The 15,762-nt window shown below is 48.7% G+C and overlaps 1 protein-coding gene across 3 annotated transcripts in view; it reads left to right on the forward strand.

Annotated features, from left to right (window-relative positions):
• The window catches only part of LOC125454813 (uncharacterized), a 71,612-nt gene that overhangs the window by 33,811 nt on the left and 22,039 nt on the right, over nt 1-15,762 (forward strand). For all 3 annotated transcript variants that reach the window (XM_059648316.1, XM_059648317.1, XM_059648318.1), the window contains 5 exons: nt 2,842-2,956; nt 7,789-7,958; nt 10,953-11,177; nt 11,849-12,057; nt 14,580-14,714. In XM_059648316.1, the coding sequence (XP_059504299.1) occupies nt 2,842-2,956; nt 7,789-7,958; nt 10,953-11,177; nt 11,849-12,057; nt 14,580-14,714 (854 nt within the window). The remainder of the gene's footprint in view (nt 1-2,841; nt 2,957-7,788; nt 7,959-10,952; nt 11,178-11,848; nt 12,058-14,579; nt 14,715-15,762) is intronic.

Consider the following 15,762-nt stretch of genomic DNA (forward strand, 5'->3'; position numbering starts at 1 on the left):
CTGCCTGCTTCCACTGTCACTGCCTCGGGCTGCCTGCTCCCACACTCGCCGCCTTGGGCTGCCCGCTTCCACACTCACCGCCTTGGGCTGCCTGCTTCCACTGTCGCCGCCTCGGGCTGCCTGCTCCCACACTCACCGCCTTGGGCTGCCTGCTTCCACACTCACCGCCTTGGGCTGCCTGCTTCCACTGTTGCCACCTCGGGCTGCCTGCTTCCACACTCACTGCCTTGGGCTGCCTGCTTCCACTGTCACGCATCGGGATGCCTGCTTCCACACTCACCACCTCGGGCTGCCTGCTTCCACACTCACCGCCTTGGGCTGCCTGCTCCCTCACTCGCCCCCTTGGGCTGCCTGCTTCCACTGTCACCGCCTCGGGCAGCCTGCTTCCACTGTCACTGCCTCAGGCTGCCTGTTTCCACTGTCACTGCCTCAGGCTGCCTGCTCCCATGCTCACCGCCTCAGGCTGCCTGCTTCAACACTCACCACCTTGTGCAGCCTGCTTCCACTGTCACTGCCTCAGGCTGCCTGTATCCACTGTCACTGCCTCGGGCTGCCTCCTTCCACACTCACTGCCTCGGGCTGCCTGCTTCCACTGTCACTGCCTCAGGCTTCCTGCTCCCACACTCACCGCTTCGGGCTACCTGCTTCCACACTCACCGCCTTGGGCTGCCTGCTCCCACACTCGCCGCCTTGTGCTGCCTGCTCCCACACTCACTGCCATCTGCCTCAGGCTGCCTGCTCCCACACTCACTGCCAGCTGCCTCAGGCTGCCTGCTTCAACTGTCGCAGCCTCGGGCTGCCTGCTTCCACACTCACTGCCTTGGGCTGCCTGCTTCCACTGTTCCCGCCTTGGGCTGCCTGCTCCCACACTCGCCACCTTGGGCTGCCCGCTCCCACACTCACTGCCAGCAGTCTCAGGCTGCCTGCTCCCACACTCACTGCCAGCTGCCTCAGGCTGCCTGCTCCCACACTCACTGCCAGCTGCCTCAGGCTGCCTGCTCCCGCACTCACTGCCAGCTGCCTCAGGCTGCCTGCTTCCACTGTCGCTGCATCGGGCTGCCTGCTTCCACTGTCACCGCCTCGGGCTGCCTGCTTCCACACTCACCGCCTTGGGCTGCCTGCTCCCACACTCGCCGCCTTGTGCTGCCTGCTCCCACACTCACTGCCATCTGCCTCAGGCTGCCTGCTCCCACCCTCACTGCCAGCTGCCTCAGGCTGCCTGCTTCAACTGTCGCAGCCTCGGGCAGCCTGCTTCCACTGTCACTGCCTCAGGCTGCCTGTTTCCACTGTCACTGCCTCAGGCTGCCTGCTCCCACGCTCACCGCCTCAGGCTGCCTGCTTCAACACTCACCACCTCAGGCTGCCTGCTTCCACTGTCACTGCCTCAGGCTTCCTGCTCCCACACTCACCGCTTCGGGCTACCTGCTTCCACACTCACCGCCTTGGGCTGCCTGCTCCCACACTCACCGCCTTGTGCTGCCTGCTCCCACACTCACTGCCATCTGCCTCAGGCTGCCTGCTCCCACACTCACTGCTAGCTGCCTCAGGCTGCCTGCTTCAACTGTCGCAGCCTCGGGCTGCCTGCTTCCACACTCACTGCCTTGGGCTGCCTGCTTCCACTGTTCCCGCCTTGGGCTGCCTGCTCCCACACTCGCCACCTTGGGCTGCCTGCTCCCACACTCACTGCCAGCTGCCTCAGGCTGCCTGCTCCCACACTCACTGCCAGCTGCCTCAGGCTGCCTGCTCCCGCACTCACTGCCAGCTGCCTCAGGCTGCCTGCTTCCACTGTCGCTGCCTCGGGCTGCCTGCTTCCACTGTCACCGCCTCGGGCTGCCTGCTTCCACACTCACTGCCTTGGGCTGCCTGCTCCCACACTGACTGCCAGCTGCGTTGGGTCTGCCTGCTCCCACCTCCCCGTCTCGGGCTGCCTGCTCCCACACTCACTGCCAGCTGCCTCGGGTCTGCCTGCTCCCATCTCACCGTCTCGTGCTGCCTGCTCCCACACTCACTGCCAGCTGTCTCGGGTCTGCCTGCTCCCACTCTCACCACCAGCTGCCTCAGGCTGCCTGCTCCCACACTCACTGCCAGCTGCCTCAGGCTGCCTGCTCCCGCACTCACTGCCAGCTGCCTCAGGCTGCCTGCTTCCACTGTCGCTGCCTCGGGCTGCCTGCTTCCACTGTCACCGCCTCGGGCTGCCTGCTTCCACACTCACTGCCTTGGGCTGCCTGCTCCCACACTGACTGCCAGCTGCGTTGGGTCTGCCTGCTCCCACCTCCCCGTCTCGGGCTGCCTGCTCCCACACTCACTGCCAGCTGCCTCGGGTCTGCCTGCTCCCACTCTCACCACCAGCTGCCTCGGGCTGCCTGCTCCCACTCTTACCGCCTCGGGCTGCCTGCTTCCACTCTCACCACCCCGGGCTGCCCGCTCCCACACTCACTGCCACCCCCTGGAAATTGCTGTCTACGCGTTCCTCTGGGACTGCTTCAGTGTGCTGCTGCAGAGCTCTTCTCCGTGCTGCTCTGATGACTTGTTGTTGGTGCCTGCTGCTGCACTATTCACTTCCATTGCTGAGGGGAGAGAAGAATGGAAAAAAAAGAGAAGAGGGGGAAAAACGAGAGGAAAAAAAAGGGGAAAGGAGGATAAAGAACAGGTCGAGCAGAGGTGCTCCGACAGGAGCATCCTACTCTGCTGCCATTTTGTCATGACTCACTGTGACTTCTTGTCATGACTTTAGTACACCAAAGAACCGATGCAGGTTCTCAGTGGAAATTTGTGTAATTGTTCTGCATTTATAAGGCCATGATAATTTCTGTCTCTTTTTTCCCCCTCTGCTGTTTGTAGCTGCGTAACTGGGAAAAGAACCTGCGTGAACGTGCAAATGAAGGCAATGTTGAGAAACACTGCAGCAATGCCAGAAATGAAATTAAAAATTACAGAGAATTGGTTTCCAAATCAGGCAAGTTTTATGACATTGGGTTTTATTTTCCATAGAGGAATAACTATCAATTTGTCAAAGTAAGGATTCTCCTTTGGATGAACAAATAATTTTAATAAATAATATTAAATGCCAAAAAAATGACAATTTCCAAATGCCATCTTTTTTAGTGGACCAGAAAAATTGTAAATGCAAATTCCCACTCACTTGTAGATATATTGTGCCCACTGTCAATCAAGTTAGATTCTGGAACTGACTGCACAGCCGATTAAGAGAAGTTGCTGGGATAGATGATATCTTTGTAACTGTTATCCATCCAACTAAGTAAAAAGAAAGACGTATCAGAGATGATGGGAACTGCAGATGCTGGAGAATTCCAAGATAATAAAATGTGAGGCTGGATGAACACAGCAGGCCAAGCAGCATCTCAGGAGCACAAAAGCTGACGTTTCGGGCCTAGACCCTTCATCAGAGAGGGGGATGGGGAGAGGGAACTGGAATAAATAGGGAGAGAGGGGGAGGCGGACCGAAGATGGAGAGTAAAGAAGATAGGTGGAGAGAGTATAGGTGGGGAGGTAGGGAGGGGATAGGTCAGTCCAGGGAAGACGGACAGGTCAAGGAGGTGGGATGAGGTTAGTAGGTAGATGGGGGTGCGGCTTGGGGTGGGAGGAAGAGATGGGTGAGAGGAAGAACAGGTTAGGGAGGCAGAGACAGGTTGGACTGGTTTTGGGATGCAGTGGGGGTGGGGGGAGGAGCTGGGCTGGTTGTGTAGTGCAGTGGGGGGAGGGGACGTACTGGGCTGGTTTAGGGATGCAGTAGGGGAAGGGGAGATTTTGAAACTGGTGAAGTCCACATTGATACCATATGGCTGCAGGGTTCCCAGGCGGAATATGAGTTGCTGTTCCTGCAACCTTCGGGTGGCATCATTGTGGCAGTGCAGGAGGCCCATGATGGACATGTCATCTAGAGAATGGGAGGGGGAGTGGAAATGGTTTGCGACTGGGAGGTGCAGTTGTTTGTTGCGAACTGAGCGGAGGTGTTCTGCAAAGCGGTCCCCAAGCCTCCGTTTGGTTTCCCCAATGTAGAGGAAGCCGCACCGGGTACAGTGGATGCAGGATACCACATTGGCAGATGTGCAGGTGAACCTCTGCTTAATGTGGAATGTCATCTTGGGGCCTGGGATAGGGGTGAGGGAGGAGGTGTGGGGGCAAGTGTAGCATTTCCTGCAGTTGCAGGGGAAGGTGCCGGGTGTGGTGGGGTTGGAGGGCAGTGTGGAGCGAACAAGGGAGTCACGGAGAGAGTGGTCTCTCCGGAAAGCAGACAGGGGTGGGGATGGAAAAATGTCTTGGGTGGTGGGGTCGGATTGTAAATGGCGGAAGTGTCGGAGGATGATGCGTTGTATCTGGAGGTTGGTAGGGTGGTGTGTGAGAACGAGGGGGATCCTCTTGGGGCGGTTGTGGCGGGGGCGGGATGTGAGGGATGTGTTGCGGGAAATACGGGAGACGCGGTCAAGGGCGGTCTCGATCACTGTGGGGGGAAAGTTGCGGTCCTTAAAGAACTTGGACATCTGGGATGTGCGGGAGTGGAATGTCTTATCGTGGGAGCAGATGCGGCGGAGGCGGAGGAATTGGGAATAGGGGATGGAATTTTTGCAGGAGGGTGGGTGCGAGGAGGTGTATTCTAGGTAGCTGTGGGAGTCGGTGGGCTTGAAATGGACATCAGTTACAAGCTGGTTGCCTGATATGGAGACTGAGAGGTCCAGGAAAGTGAGGGATGTGTTGGAGATGGCCCAGGTGAACTTGAGGTTGGGGTGGAAGGTGTTGGTGAAGTGGATGAACTGTTCGAGCTCCTCTGGGGAGCAAGAGGCGGCGCCGATACAGTCATCAATGTACCGGAGGAAGAGGTGGGGTTTGGGGCCTGTGTAGGTGCGGAAGAGGGACTGTTCCACGTAACCTACAAAGAGGCAGGCATAGCTGGGGCCCATGCGGGTGCCCATGGCCACCCCCTTAGTCTGTAGGAGGTGGGAGGAGTCAAAAGAGAAGTTGTTGAGTGTGAGGACGAGTTCAGCTAGGCGGATGAGAGTGTCGGTGGAGGGGGACTGGTCGGGCCTGCGGGACAGGAAGAAGCGGAGGGCCTTGAGGCCATCTCCATGCGGAATGCAGGTGTACAGGGACTGGACGTCCATGGTGAATATGAGGTGTTGGGGGCCAGGGAATTGGAAGTCCTGGAGGAGGTGGAGGGCGTGGGTGGTGTTACGGACGTAGGTGGGGAGTTCCTGGACCAAAGGGGAGAAAATGGAGTCCAGATAGGTGGAGATGAGTTCGGTGGGGCAGGAGCAGGCTGAGACGATGGGTCGACCAGGGCAGGCAGGTTTGTGGATTTTGGGAAGGAGATAGAAACGGGCCGTGCGGGGTTGGGGAACAATGAGGTTGGAGGCTGTGGGTGGGAGGTCCCCTGAGGTGATGAGGTCGTGAATGGTATTGGAGATGATGGTTTGGTGCTCGGGTGTGGGGTCATGATCGAGGGGGCGGTAGGAGGTGGTGTCGGAGAGTTGGCGTCTGGCCTCAGCGATGTAGAGGTCAGTGCGCCATACTACCACTGCGCCACCCTTGTCTGCGGGTTTGATGGTGAGGTTGGGGTTGGAGCGGAGGGAGCGGAGGGCTGCCTGTTCTGCGGGGGAGAGGTTGGAGTGGGTGAGAGGGGTGGAGAGGTTGAGGCGGAAACCAAACGGAGGCTTGGGGACCGCTTTGCAGAACACCTCCGCTCAGTTCGCAACAAACAACTGCACCTCCCAGTCGCAAACCATTTCCACTCCCCCTCCCATTCTCTAGATGACATGTCCATCATGGGCCTCCTGCACTGCCACAATGATGCCACCCAAAGGTTGCAGGAACAGCAACTCATATTCCGCCTGGGAACCCTGCAGCCATATGGTATCAAAGTGGACTTCACCAGTTTCAAAATCTCCCCTTCCCCTACTGCATCCCTAAACCAGCCCAGTACGTCCCCTCCCCCCACTGCACTACACAACCAGCCCAGCTCCTCCCCCCCACCCACTGCATCCCAAAACCAGTCCAACCTGTCTCTGCCTCCCTAACCTGTTCTTCCTCTCACCCATCCCTTCCTCCCACCCCAAGCCGCACCCCCATCTACCTACTAACCTCATCCCACCTCCTTGACCTGTCCGTCTTCCCTGGACTGACCTATCCCCTCCCTACCTCCCCACCTATACTCTCTCCACCTATCTTCTTTACTCTCCATCTTCGGTCCGCCTCCCCCTCTCTCCCTATTTATTCCAGTTCCCTCTCCCCATCCCCCTCTCTGATGAAGGGCCTAGGCCCGAAACGTCAGCTTTTGTGCTCCTGAGATGCTGCTTGGCCTGCTGTGATCATCCAGCTTCACATTTTATTATCTTAAAAAGAAAGACGCTTTATTTTAAAGAAATGAACAATAAATATTTTCTTTAGGAAAAGGAATGCCTCCTAAAATTATTTTTCAAGTATGTGCGACATGGGCAATGTAGTATTTATTGGCCATTCCTAGTTTGCCCAAAGCCAATAGAGATCAATCCCTTCCTGTGTTACTGGAGTTTGGCACAGGTCAGATCTGATAGAACAGCAGGTTCACTTCCGTAAACGACAATATAGTGAACAAATTGGGTTCTTACAAATTTTTTTATTTTCCTGGTGCCAATCCAAAATTACCATATTGTTTGAATTTAGTTACACAGTGTGACACAGTAGGATTTGCATTGATAATGTGGTACGTCTTGACTTTATGCAGTAGTACAAAAAGATGATAGCAATTTATTGTACATCTCTTCCATTTCCAGATTTTCAACCATTTGAAGATCATGTCAAAATTGACCTCGTTAGCTTTAGACAGGAGAAATGTGTATTCATTGCACCCTTTTTATGAATGGCATACATGAAAAGAGGAACAAAAGTGCAGAATAAAATGCTCCACACACAGTATTGCTCTGTTGTAAAGATGTCTTGCTGTGTTGGCTATCCAAAACAGGAGTGGGATCCTTGGCTGTTAATGAAGGGTCTAAACTCTTTCTAAAGACCTTCCTGAGGAAAGATGAGAAGCAGCATTCATTCAACATAAATGCCAAGTAATGACCAATGCCAACAGAGAGAAATTCAATCACCCATGACATTCAATGGCGTTTTATCATTGAATGGCACCGTGTCTCAGTGGTTAGTACTGTTGCCTCACAGCCCCAGGGTTTGATTCTAGCCTCGGGAGACTGTCTGTGTGGAGTTTGCATGTTCTCCCCATGTCTGCATGGGTTTCCTCCAGGTGCTCCGGTTTCCTCCCACAGTCCAAAGATGTACAAGGTAGGTGGATTGGCCATGCTAAATTGCCCGTAGTGCCCAGGGATGTTTAGGTTAGGTGGGTTAAACATGGGAAATTGGGGGATTGAGTCTGGGAGGGATGCTGTTCGAAGGGGTGGTATGGACTTATTGGGCCGAATGGTCTGTTTCCACACTGTAAGGATTCCATGATCTATGACTGTGGGGAATGAAAGGACAAGTAGGACTAATTGGATAGCCAATCTACCAGAGTATAACAGGAACAATGGACTAAATAGTCACCTTTTGCGCTGTTTTGTTTCATGATTCCTGAAAAACAGTGGCCAGTGAAAAGACTACTAAGGCCTTAAAGCATCCTTTTCCGCCTAGACATGTTGAGTGGGGCTCTGCAGAATGCATAGCTTATATGTCTTACATGGCTGTACCTATTTTTGCTTAATGATGTGCTAACTGCAAATTTTCTGGTTAGATATGGTTAAAAATAATATACTCCTTTTTAAAATATATTTTGACTACTTTCTAATATATGGTCAGTGCCTTACTATGAAGATGGAAAATCACCTCTGGATGCCTTGCATAAGGCAGCGGTGGACTATGCCTTGGCTATAAAATTGAAACCAAAGGACCCAGCACTGCATTTCCACCTAGGTGTGGTGTTAGAGGAACATTACTATGCAGCTTATACATACGGTGTGGTGAAAAAGGTAAGACAACTGTAACAGGTTAAACCCAACTGTGGCAAGTTTGAAAATAAAGCAGTAAAAGGAAACACATTACATATTCTTTTACCAAAATATGCTTCCTTTTTTTTAAAGATTTTACTATTTCCCAAGAAGGTAATTCTATCTTTACTGAAGGGAATGATGAGTATTGAATTACTTTAATGAAGATGTTTCTTAATAACTCAAAACTAAGGATTTTCGTTTGAGAGATATGTTGTTTACGGGTCTCCCCCTGAGTGAACACACTGGTGGAGATTTTGATCTGCTTACTGTGCTGTCCACACTCGAAAACAAGCATGAAAAGAGTCAGGTTTTTCATCAGGAATATCTCCTGTGCACTGAATGCTTGAGTCATGCTTGATTTGAGTGGATTTCAAAATAGTTTGGCTGGTGCTTGTAAAGTAATGGTTTCAGCATCAGAAGCATACATGATGATGATGTCAGAGTTACATGATTAAATAGATTGAGCAGGAAGTGAGCAGCTGTACTCTGCAGAGTGAAGAGAATGAGAATATAGACCGAGATAGAAATAAAGGGTCCTTGCAAAACATTCCATAATATCCAAGAGCATTACTTTAGGGGACTAAACAGAATTAGATCCCAGACTCTCAACAGAGCGACAGGAAACCTGACCAAGGACACCCCCATGCCCCACCAATTGGTGGAGCATAGCACAGTTGCAGTTGGATGCAGGGCACTCTAATTCCTAGCCTCAATAAGGGAGCACAGGTAACTGCTGTAGAAATTATACAACTAGGTTAGCCCTGAAGAAACCTTTCCAGGCTCTGTGAGCCATTTAACCACCTCTCTCCTGCTATTTGGATTGCCTGTCATGTTTTTGAATTTTAACTAGCTCAATGCTGTGGTCACAGATGGGCTAAATTTGATTTCTCTCCCACCTAACATTTCTGAGATGCCTTCCAGCACCCTTTGAGTGCTGGCAGCACACTGGGATCAATAGATAAGCGAAGAGCATTGAACCAGTTCAGGCCTCCTGCTAGAGCCATCAACAGATGGTGCAATTTCCCTGTTCACCATCTAGCTGTTATGCTCAGAACTTGCAAAACAGCCCCATTGGATTTTAGAATGTATTTAAAAGTAAAGACCTCAAAATCTTCAGCTTTTTCTCAACTATGTTATCTCCTGAAGTGGCTTAATGAGACAAAATTCCAACTGAATTATTTACAATGCTTATCTTAGTAATGACTTTACGTACCAGATTTCTACAACTGTTTACATGTAAATCTTCAATTCCTTACTCTGTTCTCGTATAACAACCTAAATCACCTGTCCACAAAATTTCAGATTGAAGATTTCACAACTATTTTCATTTCATGCCGTCATCAATTCTGACCATACTGGATAAATAACAGTTATCTTGTTTACAAAACAAAAATTGCTGGAAAAGCACAGCAGGTCTGGCAGCATCTGTGGATAGAAATCAGATTTAACATTTTGGGTTAGATGATCCTTCTTCAGAACTGACCCAAAATGGGTCACCTGTCCCAAAACATTAATTCAGATTTGTTTCCACAGATGCTGCCAGAGCTGCTGACCTTTTCCAGTGATATCTGTTTTTGTTTCTGATTTCCAGCATCTGCTGTTCTTTTGGTTGTCTTATTTGGTAAATCTCAATTGGATCTTTGTTGCAATGATCGACACCACTGAAGTAATGTAGTTTATCTGACCAGTCATTTGCAACAGTTACTTTGTCCTATTTGTAGATATTTATGGCGATAAATTATGTATAATTTCCAAAATACTTTATCTGTTGACATTAAAAGGATTGAATCTCATTTGTGTTAATAAAACATGTGCTTCCCCACCCCCTGCAGTGGTCGAGAATGCCCTCGACCGTGTCTCCTGCATTTCCCGCAACTCATCCCTCACACCCCGTCACCGCAATAACCGCCAAAAGAGAATCCCCCTCATCCTCACATACCACCCCACCAACCTCCGGATACAATGCATTATCCTCCGACACTTGTCTGCCTTCCGGAGAGACTACTCTCTCTGGGACTCCCTCATCCGCTCCACACTCCCCTCCAGCCCCACCACACCCGGTACCTTCCCCTGAAACCGCAGGAAGTGCTACGCTTGCCCCCACACCTCCTCCTTCACCCACATCCCAGGCCCCAAGAAGACTTTCCACGTCAAGCAGATGTTCACTTGCACATCTGCCAATGTAGTATACTGCATCCACTGTACCAATTGTGGCTTCCGCTACATTGGGGAAACTAAGCAGAGGCTTGGGGACCGCTTTACAGAACACCTGCGCTGGGTTCGCAATGAACAACTGCACCTCCCAGTAGCAAACCATTTTAACTCCCCCTTGCATTCCTTAGACGACATGTCCATCCTGGGCCTCCTGCAGTGCCACAACGATGCAAACAAAGGTTGCAGGAACAGCGACTCATATACTGCTTGGGAACCCTGCAGCACTGCAGTATCAATGTGGATTTCACAAGCTTCAAAATCTCCGTTTCCCCCACTGCATCCCAAAACCAGCCCAGCTTGTCCCCACCTCCCTAACCTGTTCTTCCTCTCACCTATCTCCTCCTCCCACCTCAAGCCACGCTTCCATTTTCTACCCACTAACCTCATCCTGTCCCCTTGACCTGTCCATCCTCCCTGGACTGACCTATCCCCTCCCTACCTCCCCACCTATTATCTCTTCTCCACCAATCTTCTCCTCTACCCATCTTCGATCTGCCTCCCCCTCTCTCCCTATTTATTTCAGAGCCCTGTCCCCATCCCCCTTTTCTGATGAAGGGTCTAGGCCCGAAACGTCAGCTTTTGTGCTCCTAAGATGCTGCTTGGCCTGCTGTGTTCATCCAGCTCCACACTTTGTTATCTCTACGTTCTGGTCATAACCTTATGAATGTTCCTATTTGTTCAAGTTTGTTACAATTTATACTACCTTAGAAAATGCAAACATTAATTTCCAACATTAAAATAATTTCCACCTGCCCCCAGATTGAAGAACAGGGTGCAGAAAAGCTGTCTGCAGCTGAGGCCTCCGGTAGAAATGATGAAATTGCAGTCATTTGTAGACTTCACGGCTTTAAAGCAGATTGCACACTACAGCAACAACTGAAGGCATTGGACATGGAATACCACCAATTAAAGGAACAGGGACAGTCTGCCAAGTCTGATTACGTACAGACACTCTACAACTGGAAAGCTCAGCAAACAGGGAAGGTATGAATATAGAGAATACTGTAAACGTTGTATTTTCAAAAAATACCAGAGCAAGTTGATACAAATTGAACTTCATTTGCCTGCATGATACCTCAGGGAAGACTGTAACCTGGCCATCCCCATACTTCTTGACCTGTGTGCCACAGTTGACCACATGATCTTGTCCCAGTGGCTTCATCCAGACTGTAATTGTATGGTTGCATTCTCATAGTTCAGTCACAGTGAGGGAATCGCCTGCGATGGTTTCTCTTTATTCTCACACACCATTACACCAGGAATGCTGATTTTGAGGTGGTGTCCTTCGAGAGTCTGTTGTGTATCCCAAAGAGAATTCAGTCCTTTACGTTCAACTCAATTGGGTGGACTGAATCTGGCAATAATGCTGATGATATCACACATCAGTCTGCATACATCATCAGCACGAGTAAGTGAAAATTAGTCTTGATGGAGTCATAAGCATGTGAGAAATATAAAATAAAATTTGGAAGCTGTGGAATACAGAAAAGTAACTTTGTATGTGGCATCAAAAACACAGGTCCAGCATCACCAAATTGTATATTTCTATGACCCACTTCTGCATGAGTCCTTGTATATGTAGTGTAATGACAAAAGCTTTTGACCACATAACTGATGCTCTATTATTATTGTTATTGACTGACTGTGTAATATAGGATGGTAAATTGAAACCAGTGGTCTCTGATGAACAAAAGTACATCGAATGGTGTCTGCTGAAATACATGGATGCCTTGTCTCTTCAGCCTCAAAGCTGGGAATACAATTTTCATGTTGGCCGCTTGTATCTGTTCCAAAAAAAGAACAAGGATGCACTGAAGCATTTACAGATAGCACTAGCACAGAAACCAACAGATCCTTCCATTAGGTAAGCAGCTAAAACTAAATACTTTGTTCATGTCACATTTGTAAGGATTATTGCTGAAAAATGACACATTTTGTCAAAACTTTTCATTTTGCGATCTTCAGGAAAATTCACAATAAATACTAACGTGAAGGGAAAACATCAACATTTTATGCTGAATGAGAAAAGTGTATTGATTCATTGGCAAGTGAACTCTGCTTAGTAGAGATTTTGCCATGGAGCATTCACTAGTTAGATTATGATTGACAATTAACTGCCAAGCTTTGTTTAAATTTAAACCAGTTAAATTGACTGTGATGAGTGAAATAATTTCCCTGAAAAAATTAACCAGACAATGTCTTAGTTGAAGCAGGTGCAATTTGTGTCTAAATTCTTCTCTGTCTGCAAATAACAGGACCCTATGTATTAATACATGCAGCTTCTAGGATATGCAAATGTAGCAAACTGCAAACCCAACTGACAGTCGCAAATTGATTATTAACCTGATTCTTAGCTTACTCAGAATTATTCAGCCAATGTCCAATCACAGATGCACATCTAAATTTAGACATTGTGTTTTGAGTTTTACAAGCACTGGCTGATTGTTATGGTTAGCAGCTTGCCCATAGAGAGAAGCCACTTCCCTCCTAGCTGTTGAGAATTCCGCTCCCCTAACAGTCTAGTTTAAACCTTTTCTTGTAGCACTAGCAAATCTGCCCATCAGGATGTTGCTCCCCCTCTATTCAGGTGCAAACCCACTGAGCAAAAAGTACAGGTAAGCTCAGGTATAAAGTTCTCTTAACTTTCCTCTTTAGTCTTTGAGCAGCTGAGATGGCAGTTAGGGCAGTGACATGCTCCTCTTGCAGGACGTGGAAGCTCAGGGAGACTTTGTTCGTCGCTGATGACTATACCTGTGGAAAGGGCACCCAGCTGCAGCTCCTGGGAGACTGTGTCAAGGAGCTGGAGCTGGATGCACTCAGGATCATCCGAGATGCTAAGCGCATCATAGATATGAGTTTTAGTGAGGTGGTCACACCTAAGGACTAGGCAGAGAGTAGCTGGGTGATCACCAGGAAAGGCAAAGGGAGTAGGCAGAGAGTGCAAGAATCCCCTGTAGCCATTCCCCTCAAAAACAAGTATACTGTTTTGGATACTGTTGACGGAGATGGCTATACAGGGGAAGCAGAGGCCAGGTTTGTGGTGCTTTAACTGGCTCTGGAGCAGAGTGGGAAAGAGTAAAGGTAAACAGGACCTTGGCGATAGGAGACATCATACTTAAGGGAACGGACAGGAGATTCAGTAGGGGTAAACAGAAATCCAGGATGGTGTGTGAGTTTCCAGGTGCCAGGGTACAGGATGTGTCGGAGCGGCTGCAGAATGCTGTCAAGGGGGTGGTGAGCAGCCAGACACAGGTAGAAATAGGGATGAAGTCCTGCGGCGTGATTATAAGAACTCAGAAAAAGGTTAAAAACCAGGACCTTGACAGTAGTAATCTCTGGCTTATTTCCAGTGCCATGTACTGTTGAGGGTAAGAATAGGAAGATATGGCAGATGAATGCATGGCTAAAGACTTGGTGCAGGGTTAGGGATTCAGATTCTTAGATGATTGGGATCTTTTCTGGGCAGAGGTGGCCTGTTCAAAAGGGATGGGTTGCACCTGAACTGGAGGGGAACCAATACCCTGGTGGGCAGATTTGCTAGTGCTACAAGGGAGGGTTTAAACTAGATTGGCAGGGAGGGTGGGATCCTCAGCAACAGGGAGGCAAGTGTGAGGCTAGAAGGAGAGACAGTAATCAGAAAGAGCAAGCTGAGGAAGCAGGTCAGCCTGGAACATGACAGGGAGCGAGGAATGCCTGTTGGATTTAATTGCATCGATTCACAGCAAAAGGACTGTCTGGTAAGGCTGATGAACTCAGGTTAATATGGGTGCATGGGACTGGGATATTATAGCCATTACAGAAACATGACTAAGGGAGGGACAGGACTGGCAGCTTGATATGCGAGGGTACAGCTGTTTTAGGCAGGACAGAGGTGGAGGAAAGAGGTGCCGGAGAGTTGCATTTTGATTAAGGGGAGTATCACAGCAGTAATCAGAGATGAAAAAACTAAGGGATGTGACTTTGTGCATGGAGCTTAGAAATAACAGGGTGGTGACATTTTTGGGGCTCCCAAATAGTCAATGGAAATTAGAGGAATTTGCAGGGAGATTGCAGCAAGAATAGGGTTGTCATATTAGGGGATTTTTAAAAAATCCTAACAGGCCATCTATCCTGATATTTTAGTTAAACAAAGTGTGGAGCTGGAAGAACACAGCCCGCTGAGCAGCATCTTAGGAGCACAAAAGCTGACGTTTCAGGCCTAGACCTAGGGTCTAGGCCCGAAACGTCAGCTTTTGTGCTCCTGAGATGCTGCTTGGCCTGCTGTGTTGATCCAGCTCCACACTTTGTTATCTTGGATTCTCCAGCATCTGCAGTTCCCATTATCTCTGATCACAATTTTAGTTAAACCACCGGATGTAAATTTACTTGTTGCTCATTCGTCTTCAGGTTTTATGCTGGTCTGCTTGTGCTAGATCGGGATGATGGTCTGGGTCCTCAAACACGCTATGCCATTCAATACCTCCAACAGGGCTTAGAGCAATTACTAGCTAACCTTCAAACTCCAAATGATGACCCACCAGAGTAAGTTTTTATATTTACAATAATACGCTAGATACACGTTCGGGTATATAACAAATTTCGAAATTAAATTTCAAAATTTTGAGACTTAATAGACTTCATATAGGCAAGGCCATTAGGGTTACTGAACTTGGGAAAGTAAATTTATTTATTTTGTTTTAGCGAATGCAAATCCCTGGAGTCATGCAATTGCTTCCATGTATGCAAAGCTTTAGGTGATTAGTCCACTGCTGAGTCTATAGTGGTGACACTCCTTAATAATGTGCAGTATTGTTTGTGTTTCTATACAAGTGTGTAAGGGGTTTCTACACACAGATAGAGTTCAGGTACAGGTCTGCTATGAATTGATTATTTTTTCACTGACTCCTAGGAGGTGGACAGGTGACTTATAGAAGTTTATAAAATAATGAGAGGTATGGATAAAGTTAATGGTAAGTGTCTTTTCCCTCGGTTGGGGATTTGAAGATTGGGGACATATTTTTAAGGTATGAGGAGAGAGATTTAAGAAAGCCACAAGGGGTAATTATTTTACACGGCGGGCGATCCGATGTGTAATGAACTTCCTGAAGAAATGGTGGATGTGGGTACAATTATAATGTTTAAAACGCATTTTGACAAGTACATGAATAGGAAAGTTTGGAAGGATATGGGCCAGGAGCAGGCACATGGGACTAGTTTAAGTTTGGATTATGTTCAGCATAGACTGATTGGAACAAAGGGTCAGTTTCTGTGCTGTATGATTCTACGACAGGATATGAATGGCCTGTTCCTGTTCCAATGTTTCATTTGGGAAATTCAATACCAGCTTTAGGAACAAACATGCCCAGTATTTCTAGACTGAGTGTGAAGCTCCCTCCATTCTGCCAGTAATGTTGTTTACCCCAACCTCAAAAGAATGAACATACTGGACCAGCTTGCCATTTTCTTTTCCTATTCCAGTAATTCTTTTGGCCTTTCTTGTATGAGGTTGGTAAATAGTAGTTATTTAATGTGACTGTTTATGCTTTTCCTTTAATGATAGACTGTGCATTTTGTGGTAGGTGGCTGTGCC

Source organism: Stegostoma tigrinum, chromosome 9 (genome assembly GCF_030684315.1).
Source record: "Stegostoma tigrinum isolate sSteTig4 chromosome 9, sSteTig4.hap1, whole genome shotgun sequence".
Taxonomy (NCBI): Eukaryota; Metazoa; Chordata; class Chondrichthyes; order Orectolobiformes; family Stegostomatidae; genus Stegostoma; species Stegostoma tigrinum.